A 15,352-nucleotide genomic window follows, 5' to 3' on the forward strand; every position below is an offset into this window, starting at 1 on the left:
TTTAAAGGTTGCATGAACTGATTGCTTCAGTAACTACCAGTATGTGTATTGATTTTTCTGCACCGCTAAATACCAAATAGAAAGAACAAAAAACTTATTGTAGTGGATCCAAAAGCGGCTCTTTTGATCCAAATGAGCAGCTGAATGATTTTATAACTAGCTCACTCTGAGTGCACTTGTGTGTTGTATTCAATAGGGACTTTAAGATTTGCACATCGACAAAGTAGACTGCTACTGCCAGTGCCTTAAAAGGATGTCACACGTAGCAGACCACTATGTCGATGTGCTAAAGCATTATGTTCTGATGTGAATTTTCATTTTTGAGAATAACATTCATGATTCTGCCCCTCAGGGGCTGTGGTGGCCATGTTTCACTATACTGCCCTTCCATGACAAGACAGCATAACTGACATATTTTGCAAAATTGAGTTATTAAAGTGTTGGTGATCGACTCAGAACATCAAGTTATCACATGTTAAAATGAAATTTAGGATTTAAAAAAATATTGTAATTACCTATTTTGATAAGTCATTGAAACACTTTTAATAGCAAATTGAAATACATGATTTTTCCTATATCTCAGAAACACTCAAATCAATGTCAGTTATGCTGTTTTGTTGTGGAAGGGCAGCATAAGGGCAGTGGAAGGAAAATGATTGTAATGGTATAATCTAAGTCATGCATATAAATCATACATGACTGTATGGCCATGTTCATGATCATGAACACGAACGTACATGTTTGAGACAGAAAACATGTGGAAAAATTCAGTATTGAAAGAACAATAGACTTTAGAAAGTAAGATTTCATCAATAGTTTGGCTTGTGATATACTTCGTCAATATTCTCTAATAAAATGTTTTATTTGCGAATGAACGGTGGGATGAAATTTCTAGCCCCCCTTCTGACCTGGACAAGCCAAGTTTTAGTACCTGTATGTTCAAAATCAATGCCATATCACTGCCGTTTTCCCCACGTGGTATTTATTAGGGTATCTGGCTTATTTTATATAGATGTACATGCAAGTAATGTGATATCTTCTGTTTGTCTGTATGCAGTGTTCCAAGCTTTGAAGCTAGTAAATTCCTGATCACAAATAGAGAGTTCCTGAAATTTGTCCAGGCTAAAGGATATGACAACGAGGGGCTTTGGAGCAAGGAAGGCTGGAAGTGGCGGACGTTCCGCCAGGCCAAGCACCCGTCATTCTGGGTGTGTAATGAAGGTACGTAGTCCCTTTTTAACAACTACATGAACATGGAAATGACATTCCAAAGTGGAAAATTGTTCAAATATGGCCAAAAAAAATACTAGGTTTTTTTTACAAAAAATGAATGCTTATTGGGTGTAATAAAGGCCTTATGCATATTTAGTAAGCTTTGAGTTATGAGATTTAGAAATGTAAAGCATATTACACTTAACGTTATCACACACAAACAAAAATCTGATGCTGTTTTGCCTCGTCATATCTAAACGAGCCAAGCCTTAACTGAACCAGAAGTGTTTGTTATTGTCGTGAATTCATGTTAATGACTATCTGCGGGTATGTAGTATGTACAATTGATAGCTGTCATATTGCTGTGTTTTTATTTGTTTTGTAGGTTGTGTATCCGGCTGTGGAGGAGTGTTGGCTGGTCACTCACATTGTCAGCCAGACGTGAACCAAAACACTTCCACTTACAGGTAATTCATCCAGGCGTTACAAAAAACCATTAGATGAACTCCTTATTCCAAATAACAAGAAAAATCAAACCTGCGATGTTATTTCTTGTGTATCTTTTGTTATTCCTGCTAACCTATTGGACAGGAAATAACCAAATATACTTATGGAAGTTTTGCCTTAACCAATTAGCAACTAGAGATTTTGTAAAAATTGCCTATTACTCACTGGAAGATGTTGCAATATTGCTCTCATTTTGACACTGTTCTGAACAATATGAAACATGCGCTATTTTTCTATGCAGAATCCTACTGTAGACAGCGTAAGGATTACGCATGTATGAAATTATTACGGTAGACTCCATAGAAGGATACTACAGCGCGTTGAAAACAGGCAGGCGATTTCGGGCGGTTAGATGAGTAAAAGGAGAGGCGGTTTTGGGCGGTTTAGTTGCTAAAGGGTTAATTAAAAGACACATGCCTGAGAAAATGGATGGAGGAAATTTTAACATTGATAATAGTTGAGAGACATATCCCACCGCTGCCACCGATATCATGAAAAATTAATAAAATCAGTTTTGCTTTAGCGACAACCCAAATAGAAAAACCATGTGTGTTTAAAAAACGCTTTTTCCCCCTGAAATGGTTTCTCATTGAAATGTGCACTGAAGGAACCTGTAACATAAAGGCCACCTGCCTGTAAAGACCACATCTCTCATCTCCCTTGAGCGGTCTCGATAAATAAGTTTCGCTGTATTTAGAGTTTCACTGTTAAGGGAAATCTAACCAATTTGTGCTGAAAGAAAACAAATGTAGGAGCGGAGTGTTGAAAGTTTGACCTAATCAGAGGATTGATAAGGAAAGTTCTGAATTTATGACAAATGCAGTCACTATACATTTCAGAATTTGAAACCAGGAAATGGTAATGTCACTATGATGTACTGTTATATGATTGGTCCAATTGTGCCATCACACATATGACAAAAATCTTATTTTTCAAAAATTTTGAAAAAATAGAACTTTTTGTTTTGTGAGGAAATATTACAAGGTGAAGATAATTTCATGTTCAATAATTGGAAGAGTTGTCATTAATTCAGCTGGTTAGAAAGGTTGGATTGCCATTGAATTGTAAAGTGAGGCTGAACATGCCCTGTGGTAAGGCATTAATCCTCATTACCAGGTCCCTCAGAGAGGACCTAAAGCCTCTGTCCTCTGGTTGCTTACTAACAAGCAATTATGCTTTCTTAGCAGTCAGGTAAAATAACCACCACTAGTCAAGAAATGAATGGGCCACCAAGAGGAAATTTGCGCAAACGAATTTCATGAACATTAAATTTGACTGCTTGTTCTTGCGTAGGTATCGATCATTCTGTGAAGAGACTGCCATTCCTTGGGACTGGCCAGTGGAAGTGAACTACCATGAGGCGAAGGCCTACGCAGCCTGGAAAGGTCCAGACTACAGACTGCCCACTGAATCAGAGCACAATGCCATGAGAGATCAACAGGTAATATAAGATGATGACGTGGATCCTAATCAAATGACTGGTTGAGAGCGTACACATGACCAGGCATTTATTTTGCCTAACACTTAATTTTGATAATGACCGGTCATTATCAAATGCTAATGACTGGTCATTAGTCAAATCATGTTATGAAACAAATAAAACATAATCTTATAAAACAAGAAATACACATCAGATTATGTGAATATCCAGGAAAGATGTTGCTCATAAAAAAAGGGATATAGCTTTTCAACATTCTCATCAGCAATTTGATGAAAAAATATAGCTGGACCCTTACAAGAATGATTTCAGGAATGAAAAGGCTTTTGTTGCATAACCTAAAGTCAAAGCATGCATATATGTGTAGTTCAAAACTCTTTATCCCATATTCCATAATCCACAGAGAGCCCCCCCCCCCCCTCCGCCCCTCCCCCAAACATAATTGCGTACTGCCTTCGCTTATTCATGTATGAATGCCATTTAATAAAAATCAGCAAATATACCCCCCCCCCCCCAAATAAGTAATGTTTCAATGCCTGATACAACATCATCCAAACAAAGATTCAAGTGAAATATATACAATCCTATGTGATATATTACACTTGTCTTGATACTGCAGGCTCCCAACTCCAAAGGAACAGAATCAGACCTGATTTTTGACAAAGAGCTGCACAAGAAATCCAACATCAATCTTGTCTTTGGCACATCAACAGTAAGTATAGACTCCATAAGCCTGTCCTCATTAGCTCGAGTTTGCCGAGTAACCTGCTATTTTCAGACTCTGGATATTATCCCAAAGCTCAAAATTGTATCTTCACCAGACAGATACGCTCATCACAAACTTCCCAAATAGCAGGATATTTTGGAAACAAGACCAAGATTTATCAGGATATTTTATTGACCAAATATTCTGTGAGTTGCAACTGCGGGCTGATGAAGACGCAAATTAACTGGTTAATTTGCGATCAGGATAGTTAAAATAGCGGTTTATTTGGCAAACTCAAGCTGACGAAGACGGGCCTTATAAGAATATATATATATATATATATACTTGTGGAAAGCTTCAATTTGAATTGAACCAATATGTCATGTTTTTTCAACATTTGTAGTACAAATGTAATTTGAGATATACAAGTACATGTATTTCTAAACTATGGAGTGATGTCCAATAAACTTACTGAAAATGTTTTATATAGTGTTACTTTCATTCAATCTAAATACAAAGACAGTTGAAGATAGAAAGCACAGTTGATAATTTAAACTCACCTCCTGTCTACAGAGAAATTTCTCGTCGACATAGAGAGGTCATTATACACAAGTTCACTTTAATGATGATATTCTGCTTGATACATCAACAATTTTTGTAAGCGCTTTACAGATGTATCATTACCCTGATCATTGGATTCAGGCTTTCCCGCGCACAAAATATGCACGTTTTGTACTCCATGGGGAGCATTCCAGCCAGGCACCATTTTGCAGATGCTCACAATGCTGAGCAAACTATGTTAACGTTTGAATCCTACCAGGGCCCCATTTAACAAGTGGGTGGAGAGTGGCAAATAAAGAGAACCGTCCTGCCAAAAGATGCTATTGCCGGGCGAGGATTTTAACACTGCACCTTGTGATCTAATAATAATAATAATAATAATTCTGCTTTTATATAACACTTAATACGTCTATGATGTCTCTAAGCACTTTACATACATAATATAACCCTGTCATTGGATTCAATACTTGCCGCACACAATGTGTGCACAATCTCCACTCCCTGGGGAGCATTCAAGCCAGACGTTACTTGACGCTCAAAAACTGCTTGACCAACAATGGCGGTCGCATCCTACCGGGTACCTATTTAACACCTGGATGGAGAGTAGCAAGTGCATGATAATTTTTTGCCAAAGGATATTAATGCCGTGTGTCAGGATTCGAACCCTTGACCTTCGCATCTCCAGTCAAGCGCCTTAAACCACTCGACCATGACACTCCTTATACTCCTTATCTACCGTTTGGTGACTTATCCCCTAGACCACAACACCTCCACAAACATTACATTCGCCCTTCTTAACTCATTGCCTACTGGAAGGAACTGAGTGGTCCCCGTATTGTGCCTATGGGAAAGAGAGAATTCAGTAGTCAAAGGGTTAATACATGTGTATCTTTCTATCCTTCACAGCCGGTCAACATGTATCCAGCCAATGAGAAGGGTTTCCATGATGTCTTTGGCAACGTGTGGCAATGGGTGGAAGATCACTTCAATGGCTTCCCGGGCAACGAGACACACCATCTCTATGATGACTTCTCTTCACCAACCTATGATGGCCATCACAATATCATCCTCGTAAGGATTTCTTTATTACTTGATCTAATACTCTTTCATTTTCACTCAGTTTGATATTTTTTTTGCTTGTCATCTTTGCTAAATTTGATACATTCTCATTTGTATCTTATACCGTGCATTTTTATTTGCATTTGATTTTGATAGATTTTCATTTTTACTTGCTTTAATCAAGGATGCCAGTTTTCAGGCCCTGGTGAGTTATTTTCAGACCATAGTTTAGGCTTTTTATGCCTCTGTTACGAAGTAGCCGGAGGCATTATGTTTTCGGGTTGTCCGTCCGTCCGTACGTACGTCTGTACGTCTGTACGTACGTACGTCCCGTTCTTGTGATCGCGTTATCTGAAGAACCGATCGATGGATTCCTGCCAAACTTTGGTCATGTATGTATCTTGCAGAGCCGATGAACTGATTAGATTTTGGGGTCACGAGGTCAAAGGTCAAAGGTCACAGGGCTCATTAGGTATGCAAAAAAAGCTCGTGATCGCGTTATCTCAAGAACCGATTGATGAATTGCTGCCAAACTTAGGTCATGTATGTTACTTGCAGAGCCGATGAACTGATTAGATTTAGTGGACATGAGGTCAAAGGTCAAAGGCCACAGCACACATTATGTATGCAATAACAGCTTGTGATCGCATTATCTCAAGAACCGATTGATGGATTCCTGCCAAAATTAGGTCATGTATGTTAATTGCAGAGCCAATGAACTGAGTAGATTCTTGGTTCATCAGGTCAAAGGTCAAAGATCATGGGCTCATTATGTATGCAAAAATAGCTTGTGAACGCATTCTCATTAGAACTGACAGATGGATTACTATTTAACATCTTGCAGAGCCAATGAACTGAGTAGATTTTAGGGTCATGAGGTCAAAGATCAAAGGGTCATATATGTATAAGAGAAATTGCTTGTAATCACGATATTCTGAGAACCTGTCAATGGATTACAATTGAACTTGAATCCGAAAAATTTCTTCTGTTTTGGTTTGTAAAATTGCTCTATGACGGAGGCATCATTTTCGACTGCGCGCAGTCGAATTCCATCTAGTTTGTGTACAAAATAGCTCATGCTAGGTGATTTTCATGATCCTGTTGAGCTGGCATCCCTTTTTAATACATATTTACGTTTGCTTGCATGTGCCCGATTTGATAGATTTTAATTTTTACTTGATTTAATGCATTTCATTTCTACTTCATTTAATGCATTTTAATTTTTCCAAGATGTGATACATTTGCATTTGTGCTTGATTTGATTGCCTTGTCACTTTATCTTTCTCTATCAGGGTGGGTCATGGATGTCGACAGGTGACGAAGCCTCAAAGTTTGCTCGTTACGCCTTCAGGAGACATTTCTTCCAGCATGCAGGCTTCCGATTAGCTCGTTCTGCTTCACCAGACCAAGATGTGCCCGTCAGACTTGTGCTCAACCCAGCTCAACAGGATCACGGTATTTAGTTTTCTATTTGACATCCGTAAACGTGATTGTTGAAAATGTAAAAAAAGGGGTAAAAGCATAGAAAGAATTCTTAATTTGATTTTTTCTCCCATATAATACTTTGTCCTGGGCATGTACATATTGAGCTTTATGACCAATCAAGTGATTTACTGCATGACATCTAGTTTAGAGGGACTTGAAAAATAAAGTTGAGTTCTGGTTATGCGATTGCATTGTGAAAGAAACGTTGTGGAATCGATCAGAAAAGGTTGATCATCTAGCATTTAGGTATTGGTGTGTACTGCAAGGTTCTGGAATCATCAAAATGATAAGAAATTTGGCCCAGTCATGATAAAGTTACAAGCACTGTACACAGAAAGATGTATATGGGACTACACAAACATGTGGCATACAAATCTGTCCCGATTTTTATGATGTTACTTGCCATATTTAGAATATGAAGGCATTGGTAGAGCCATGCATTTCAGGGAATGTTTCTTATCTTATGTTCTTCCACACCTGCGTAATACAATGATAACGCTCGCAAATTATTTTCACCTCTTCCCAGAACTCAACCGTCTCTTTAAGTCAGAATCTCTTGAAAAATATTTTTTCTCTATACCCTAAACTCAAGATTGTCTTTTATTATGAACCCTCAGAGGTATCCCCAAAGTGACTTACTGCATGACATACAGTTTCGAAGGACCCTTAAGTCAGAATCTCTTGAAATACTTTTTCGCTGTATACCCTAAACTCAAGATTGTCTTTTATTATGAACCCTCAGAGGTATCCCCAAAGTGACTTACTGCATAATACATAGTTTAGAGGGACTATAAGTCAGAATCTCTTGAAAAATATTTTCTCTATACCCTTAACTCAAGATTGTTTTTTATTATGAACCATCAGAGGTATCTCTACCCCTGGAAGACACGACCAAGAAGCTCGTCCTCACCACCAACCGACAGCTTCTGACGGAGACCCAGACCTGCGCCGATGAGCGCCTCTTCAACGAGTACGTCCTCGACGACATCAATCTCTCCTCGGCCCTGAGGAAAGTGTGCATGGGCGTGGCCGAGAGACACGGAACCAAGGTGTCCCGTGCCCTCGACGTAGGGTGCGGGTGTGGCAGACTGACCTTTGAACTTTCGAGAGAGGTTGAGCAGGTAGGTGCTTCTTTATGGGGCTAGGTTAATGCTTTACAGGCTAGGTTCTTCTTGTGAAACAAACAGAGACAGCCACAGTGGACTTTCATCACAGGTACAGTCCTGGTATCCATAAGGAATAAAGCGGCAACTTGACAATTCATCCCCTTCCCCATCATCCGCAGCTCATCCTTGGAGTGATGCACTATTTTAAGATATTGGAAATAGATCTTATTGTGCATATGCATGGGAAATTGCCCATATCTCCTTTCATGATCTAATGGATTATTGAATAATCACTAATTGATTATTGTAACTATTACTGATTATTTATGCAACTGAGGATGCATAACTTCCCTGCATTGTCTACAGTGTACTCTTATGTGAGAAATATATTTCTATTTTTGTTTCGCTTCACAGAAGGTGTTTTTATTTGAAAGATAGGATATGCCCGATCTCATTAAATTCCCCTCTTTTTTCCTATGCTGCTTGTAAAACACTTCTCGAATGTATACTTTCTTTAAAAAAAACCTGTCAATTTCTGCCACATTGTTTTAATTCAGGTGATTGGTTTAGAATACTGTGAAGTGTTTCTGAAGTCGGCTGAGGAGATTCTTTCCAACAAACAGAAGGTTTTCTACTGTCCCAAGGATGACTGTCGACGACCCGCCAAACGCCTCAAGAAGTCCACGCACAATGGCTGCACCATCACTGCAAAACTACCCTCGGGTACCCAGCCTTCCAGGATCACCATGAAACAGGTTAATATAATAACCCAGATTTATGTACCTCGTATATAGCTCCGATTACGAAACACCATCTCTAAGCGATTTACATGTATTATTACCCTGTTCATCAAATTCATGCATGCATAATGTGTACCACCTCCACTCCCTGGGGAGTATTCCTACCATATGGTCACTGAGAGGGCATATAGCAATTACGAACACCAAGGTTTTCGTCCTCCTACCAGGTCCCCATTTCTCTCCTGGATGTATGGAGTGGCAAAGACATCTTGACTAAGAATCAAGATTTGACAAGAGTTATGAAAACCAGAATAAAACCAAACAGCTTTTAAAGAAATATTTCTAGTCATAGACTTTTCATAATTCTTAAAATAAAGGATGAAAGATAGTTTGTGCTGTCTTTAAATTCTATTGACACAATACATTCAATTGTGAGACAAATTTTGACGCAGAGACTATTACAAAGCTATTTAAAACCTAAACAAATAATATGCATTTCCTTTCCTTAGAAACTTTGTCCAAATCCTCTTCATTGATGTATATTTTACTTGCAGTTTACATGGATCCCCAATGAGGTCAGTGGGTTTGACCTGGTGGTACATCATTGCTTAGAAAGAGTACAGAACAAGAAAGGTAGGACAGAGTCTCGAGGCTTCTTTTGCTTCATTCATTCTCACATCCTTCTATGAAAATTGATCGCAATAAACTTTGCTATCAGTTTTTATTACCAGTGTGATCGACTCTCAGCCTCAGAGCCAATTCAAGTCACCATTCTTCATTCATCGCCCCCCCAAAAACACCAAGTTTCTGTTTTGGTTGGTACATTGTGGACACTCGATGGATATATCAATTCAATGTTAGCCAACGATGGCTGATGTTGATTTCGCCACATTACTGTTGATAACTTACATCCCTACCTTCACGTTGGTTGTTGAAGGTTTCCTGGTGAAATATGATTAGTTTCTGAGGTGAAGGGTCATACACAAAATCTTCTCTTTGCAGTGATTGATGTGAGTATATGGGTCTTTCTTTGTCTATCTCGTCTGTGGTAAGAGTGTGTGGTAAGGTTCCAATAGAGTACCAAAGTTGTCAAGTTTGCTGGTTCCAAACAATGTTGTGCTAAACAATGGTGTGGTGATCACACCAGCCCCAAACACTAAATTTGCCCTGCTCCAGCCCGTTGCTTGAATGATTTTGCAGGCTCAGTCGTTAAGAACCAGTAACCTGGGCAGCATTTCATGAAACAGTCATAAGTACAAGTTCACCGACATCCTATTGAAACACCTGTTAAACTTAATTCATGCATTTCAATGGGATGTCGGTGAACTTGTACCTATAACGGTTTCGTGAAACCAGGACGATAAGCGAATATTACGTTGGCACTTCGGTTCTCTATGATAGATGTGAGGTTGTCCAACAGGTTTGATTCTGCACACTGACAATGGTCTATGTCAGTGATCTGCAAAGATGACTGTTGTATTGTGTAAAATGAAGTGCATGCAGTAGTGTGATTTTAAACCAATGTCCTGTGAAAGCTCTGTACACAATACCAATGGATGACAGCAGAGGCAACTTGATAATCCTTCAATCTCGATATAACGGTACATTTCCAACGCTTTATTCTTGGATGACACACATTGAGTTTAGCACTAAGCTTCACTTATACTTAAATGCCAGCATTTAAGGCTCACATTTGATTAATTGCGATTAGTTTGAATAACTGAAATTTGATAACTAAAATTATCTGAAGTGGAAAATCATTGGAATGTGAAAATAATCATCCTAGTCTAGATTGAAACCAGACAATTTCTAATCTTATACAATTTAAGTCTGAGATTACTGATTTCATAAATATTTATTAAAAAAATAAGTAAAGAATTAAATTAGTACCGGTAATAACAATTACTTGTTTCCTATTGAGACTGGAAAAAGTATTACTTGTATAATATTTTAGCCTTTTTTAAAAGTCATAGTATCCAGTTTTCGAAAGAAAAGCAGGCTATTGGTTTATAATGAAATGGGAACAAAACCAACTCGCATTTTAATTTTGTGCCATATATCACAATGATTGAAATTAGCATTTCCTCAATTCAAGAATTGTTACATTTTAAAGATCAAAGGACGTTCTTTTTCATACTGGATACTGTAGGGAAGTTTGATTGTGATTATACTTCTTAATGCAGTGTGTTTTCATTCATCATTCATCATGATATCTGTGTTTACATCTTTGTGTATCCTCTTTCCCCATTTCTGTAGTCTGGCGTATATTTCAGATCACTCGTGTTCATTTGCCGATCGACAAGATCATTTAATTCAATTGTTCCTTTTCTTTCCTGATTTTTCTCTCTATTTTATACAGGTCAAAATGTATGTAAAGCACGGTCTATCATGATCATCCCTGCAAGTCTAATTATTCCTTAAATGAAAAATTAGGATAGGTGCCCCTAAACAAAACCAGAACCCACTCCAAGACATGGCTGAATAAATCATTCAGAGTTCTCATGAACCAAAATCATACATCCTTTGCAAGTTACTGTTCTTATCTGTGCTTTTCTAGCTTTTTAGTTTTAACAAAAAATAGAATACTATTTGGATAGCAGCGGTGGGATACACAGTGAAGAAGAAAAAAAGTATACAATTTTTAAAACACGAATCTTTTGCAGCTGTTAATTAGGACTGTTTTCAAGACAAGAAATGTTTGCAAATTCCTAATAGTCACCTGTTCATGTTGCAATTGTATTTGTTTTTCTTCGTATTTTACATATTACCCGGAAACCTAATGCCAAAATCCATGTTTTTAATCATGCAATGATTTTTTAGGTGTAGGTTTCATAGCGTATATACATGTAGATATATTATTGCTAGATTATACCCATATACTTCTATAGTTATATATACTTCTATAGTTATATATACTTATATAGATCTGTTCTACATCCAGGCTATTTGCATTAGGGGTATTTAAAGTTGTTTACGTCATGTGAAAGGGATGGAAATAGTATAAATGTGAAACAAAAATTGAAAATGATCTTTTAAGGACACTTTTATAACCTTGAGTGTACATATTGAAATATTACTATTAGGGAAAAAGAAGTAACTTGCAAAGGAAGAACACAGTTTCATTTTCATTCATTTTCTTGGAATTTCATTGGCTTATGTTTCTTTCATAAGCCTCCTGGATTTTTGTAATGGAAAAACCCAATGATAGGAAGGGTATACATGTTTGTTTCATGGGGATACAAACTGTTTTGAAGTGGGTTCTGGCAAATGATCCTGACAGTCGCTGAGCAAGACGTGACAATGGCGTGAAGGATATCTTTCATCTCTGCAAGTCTAAACGTCCCTCTAAAATAGTTCTTAAACATTAGATCAAGGTTAAAATCATCATGAAAATGCAATCTGGAAATGCAGATATAAAAGAAATATCAATACTAGAATAATGTTCCAACTAAAAACGCTTAAATGGAAATTCATGACATGAAAATAGAAAAATCATACATTTACACAGACATTAGGATCATGGGAAACCAAGTTCTCTGGTTTGTACTATGAGCACATCCAAGATGAGTTTGATTTAGTTATAGTCTCTTTTATAGATAATGTTCACTTCAATGAACTGGCTGTAAGATGCATTGCCGACAGCAGCAACACAATAACGTTCGGTAGTACTGTCTGGATGTGTTCATAGGAAACGTATTCAATAAGCAATATAAACTTCCTATATGGGAAGTAAGAAAAACAAAGCTTGAATTCATTACATTCAATTCAATAAAAGATTTACACTAAAGTTTTTATTTTATTCAAAGCATTTCCATATTGCATCTATCTGTGCTGGTCAAATTTTGTCTTGTGAAAAACACAATTTATTACATTCATTATTTAATAATTTAATGGTCAATGAATTCGTCTATGAATAAAAACATCAGCTGTATGTAACTTGTGACAACAAATACCACTTGTTCAATATTTAAAATGTGCATTTTTATGCCAAAGAAAGTAAAGCGTTTTTTTTAAAGAGGAGTGAACTGCAACATTTAAAGAGAGAAAGAAAAAAAGAGAAAAGAATACCAAGACAAAGTTTGATACCCTTTGAAAAACTTTGTTTAAGTTTCAAAAGGGTCAGCACAGAATAAATAATAATAATTTAAAACTAAATTTGTTTAAATAATAATAATAATAATAAAAATTAAAAAATTAAAAAAAATCTCATCTAAACTGATGGAGCTTGGTAAAGGGTAAGAAATATTTCAATTTTTTCTTCAGTTTTATTTTATTTTTGATGTTTTATATACCTATTTCTTTTTTTAACCTGCATGTTTATATGCATTTATTCTAGTAAGGATCCTTTCTAAGATACTATTAAACATATAAACACTGTATGATCAGAAATATATTGTTATTGGAAATTCATGTTGGCCGAATGCACATTCGAGGGTACACTAGACGTCTACTGCAAACTATCCAGAACGTTTTTTTCTTCAAAAATTAAAAAAAAAAAAAAAACGCCTTGGCCCTGGAGCTTGTTGAATTAGATCTCCTGAAACCGTGGTCAGCCTTTCAAAAAAGTGTTTAATGGTATCTTTAAATCCCTATTATTTTATTTCATACTTAATTAAAGGGAAAACACAGGAAACTATCAACCGACTTCGTGTGTTTTCCTTTTGCCACATTTTTTTCTTCTGTTAATCCATTAATCCTCGAATTGGCAACTCCAGAGTTTTGTTCATGTTTCAGAAGTTGCCATTGAGAAGAAAGGAAATTATTTTCAGATGTTCTGGGCCATTTTGATGAACCTAGTCGATTGTCTCTGGGAATTCCAGAGGCTACTGACAAAGCTGCAATCTTATAGTGAAGCAACAATTGATGTTTATGCTCTGACGTAAAACATGGATTTAGATGACCATTTAACACTGCAACATGCGGATGTGTATATGCAGAACATTTTACAGTCTTAGATATGATTCAATACAGAGGAGATAACAGCCTGAACCTCAAATTATCGAAAGAAAAATCTGATATTTTTGTGGAAAAAAAGACAGCATACTATTGGAATCTGTTGTGTTTAATTCCCATGAAAAAATAAATGTGAACTATTTGAAAATGAAGTTACGTTGCGAGCCAATATCAGTTGTTGCTTTACTCTTCGATCCCCTTTCTTCTTTCTCCATTGGGAACAAGTGCAATGTTCTTTTTCTTCTTGTATTTCATTTCATAACCATGTGGTGGTCATGGGATATGACAATCATTTGGTTAGTACAAAATGAAAGCGTATTCAGCATGCAATGAGCACGTCATGATCATGCATGGATCCGATCATGCACTTCACAATGTCTAATGCATGTTTGAATCAATGTTTTTCTACTTAATAGCCTGGCTGATCAGACTTTGGGAGATTCTTAATCCTAACGGCATTGTAGTCATCTCTGGACTCGGCGACTGGACAAGAGAGAAACTCGAACCGATGGTCGGAGATAAGTAAGTCTCTTTTAAAGCCCCACTGCACTGCTTATAGCTACTTTCGCCCTCAATATAGCAAACAATGCCTAATCAGTGACCTTTTTTAACACCCTGACTTTCCTTCCACAGCATTATGCATAATCTGAGTGCTATAGGCCTGTTTCATAATTTCATGCAAACTTCTTGAAGAAAGGATTCCCTTGACAACTGTTAAATATGCCAGAGTGTTGCCAGACATAGCAACTGTTAATGTGTGCAAGTGGATTCCATCTGTAGAGACGCCATTTTGTATAGCAGATTTCTTTGCATACATTGTAGGTCTCGCAGATTACGAATGGGATAACATCTTAAGAATTTTTTGTGTGTGTGGCCATATTGCAATCTTCAGTAGCAAACATTGTGAATGGCTGGGTTTTGTAGTGACATGTCACATATACACGGACCAATAGATGAATCAATAGTGGGATACATAACATAACAGAGTGTTACCTATGACCTATTGTAGTTGTGGGATACAGTTCTCAGAGGTGATAAAGTCAAATCATGGTTGTTTCTTTTTTCTTCAGGTTGCGTTACCTCGAGACGTTAGCCGTGCACTATGGCTTGGACTACTGGCTGACCGAAGCGGACAAGGAAACCTGGGCCACCGTGTGGTGTCTGAAGACCAGAGAAGATGTCCAGTCTGCCTAGACCACGCCCGCTACCCCGTCCTTACAGTAAGCTGGCAGCTGGATCCGTGCACCATTGGAACGATTGTTCCAAATTCACCAAAGAAAATGTTCATGCTCCTCAGAGTCCTCACCTTGATAATTTAGAAGAGGTACTTTTGTGAATGATCTGCATTATTCTCAGATTCTATGATGTTATTAATCTTGTACATATTGTAAGGTGGATATTAATGTTTACAGGATAATCAATCATGCATGTTCATATTAAAGCTTATCTGCCATAGTTTACAGGAGGGATTAGACCGCCCTACAAGGTCAATGGACAGGTGGTTATCTCATCAACTCAGCTCTCAGTTAACATAAGAAAAAAAGGATCATGGGGGACCAATGGTCACCGATTAAGCATTGTTTGT

The 15,352-nt window shown here is 37.3% G+C and overlaps 1 protein-coding gene across 7 annotated transcripts in view; it reads left to right on the plus strand.

Moving 5' to 3' along the window:
* LOC584365 (ergothioneine biosynthesis protein 1) overlaps window positions 1-15,135 on the plus strand; it is a 47,915-nt gene extending 32,780 nt beyond the window's left edge. For 4 of the 7 annotated variants that reach the window (XM_011676218.2, XM_011676217.2, XM_011676216.2 and 1 more), the window contains exons 9-19: window positions 1,058-1,221; window positions 1,598-1,679; window positions 3,013-3,160; window positions 3,777-3,869; window positions 5,331-5,495; window positions 6,776-6,938; window positions 7,824-8,089; window positions 8,632-8,829; window positions 9,369-9,447; window positions 14,184-14,289; window positions 14,838-15,135. In XM_011676218.2, the coding sequence (XP_011674520.2) occupies window positions 1,058-1,221; window positions 1,598-1,679; window positions 3,013-3,160; window positions 3,777-3,869; window positions 5,331-5,495; window positions 6,776-6,938; window positions 7,824-8,089; window positions 8,632-8,829; window positions 9,369-9,447; window positions 14,184-14,289; window positions 14,838-14,961 (1,588 nt within the window). In that variant the 3' untranslated portion in view covers window positions 14,962-15,135. Of the gene's footprint in view, window positions 1-1,057; window positions 1,222-1,597; window positions 1,680-3,012; window positions 3,161-3,776; window positions 3,870-5,330; window positions 5,496-6,775; window positions 6,939-7,823; window positions 8,090-8,631; window positions 8,830-9,368; window positions 9,448-11,173; window positions 13,302-14,183; window positions 14,290-14,837 lie in introns of those variants that run through there. The other 3 variants (XM_011676220.2, XM_784225.5, XM_030996906.1) reach the window with 3 other exon arrangements.
* Window positions 15,136-15,352: the final 217 nt, after the last annotated feature.

The sequence above is a fragment of the Strongylocentrotus purpuratus genome, unplaced genomic scaffold (genome assembly GCF_000002235.5).
Source record: "Strongylocentrotus purpuratus isolate Spur 01 unplaced genomic scaffold, Spur_5.0 spur5_scaffold_3, whole genome shotgun sequence".
In the NCBI taxonomy this organism is placed as follows: domain Eukaryota; kingdom Metazoa; phylum Echinodermata; class Echinoidea; order Camarodonta; family Strongylocentrotidae; genus Strongylocentrotus; species Strongylocentrotus purpuratus.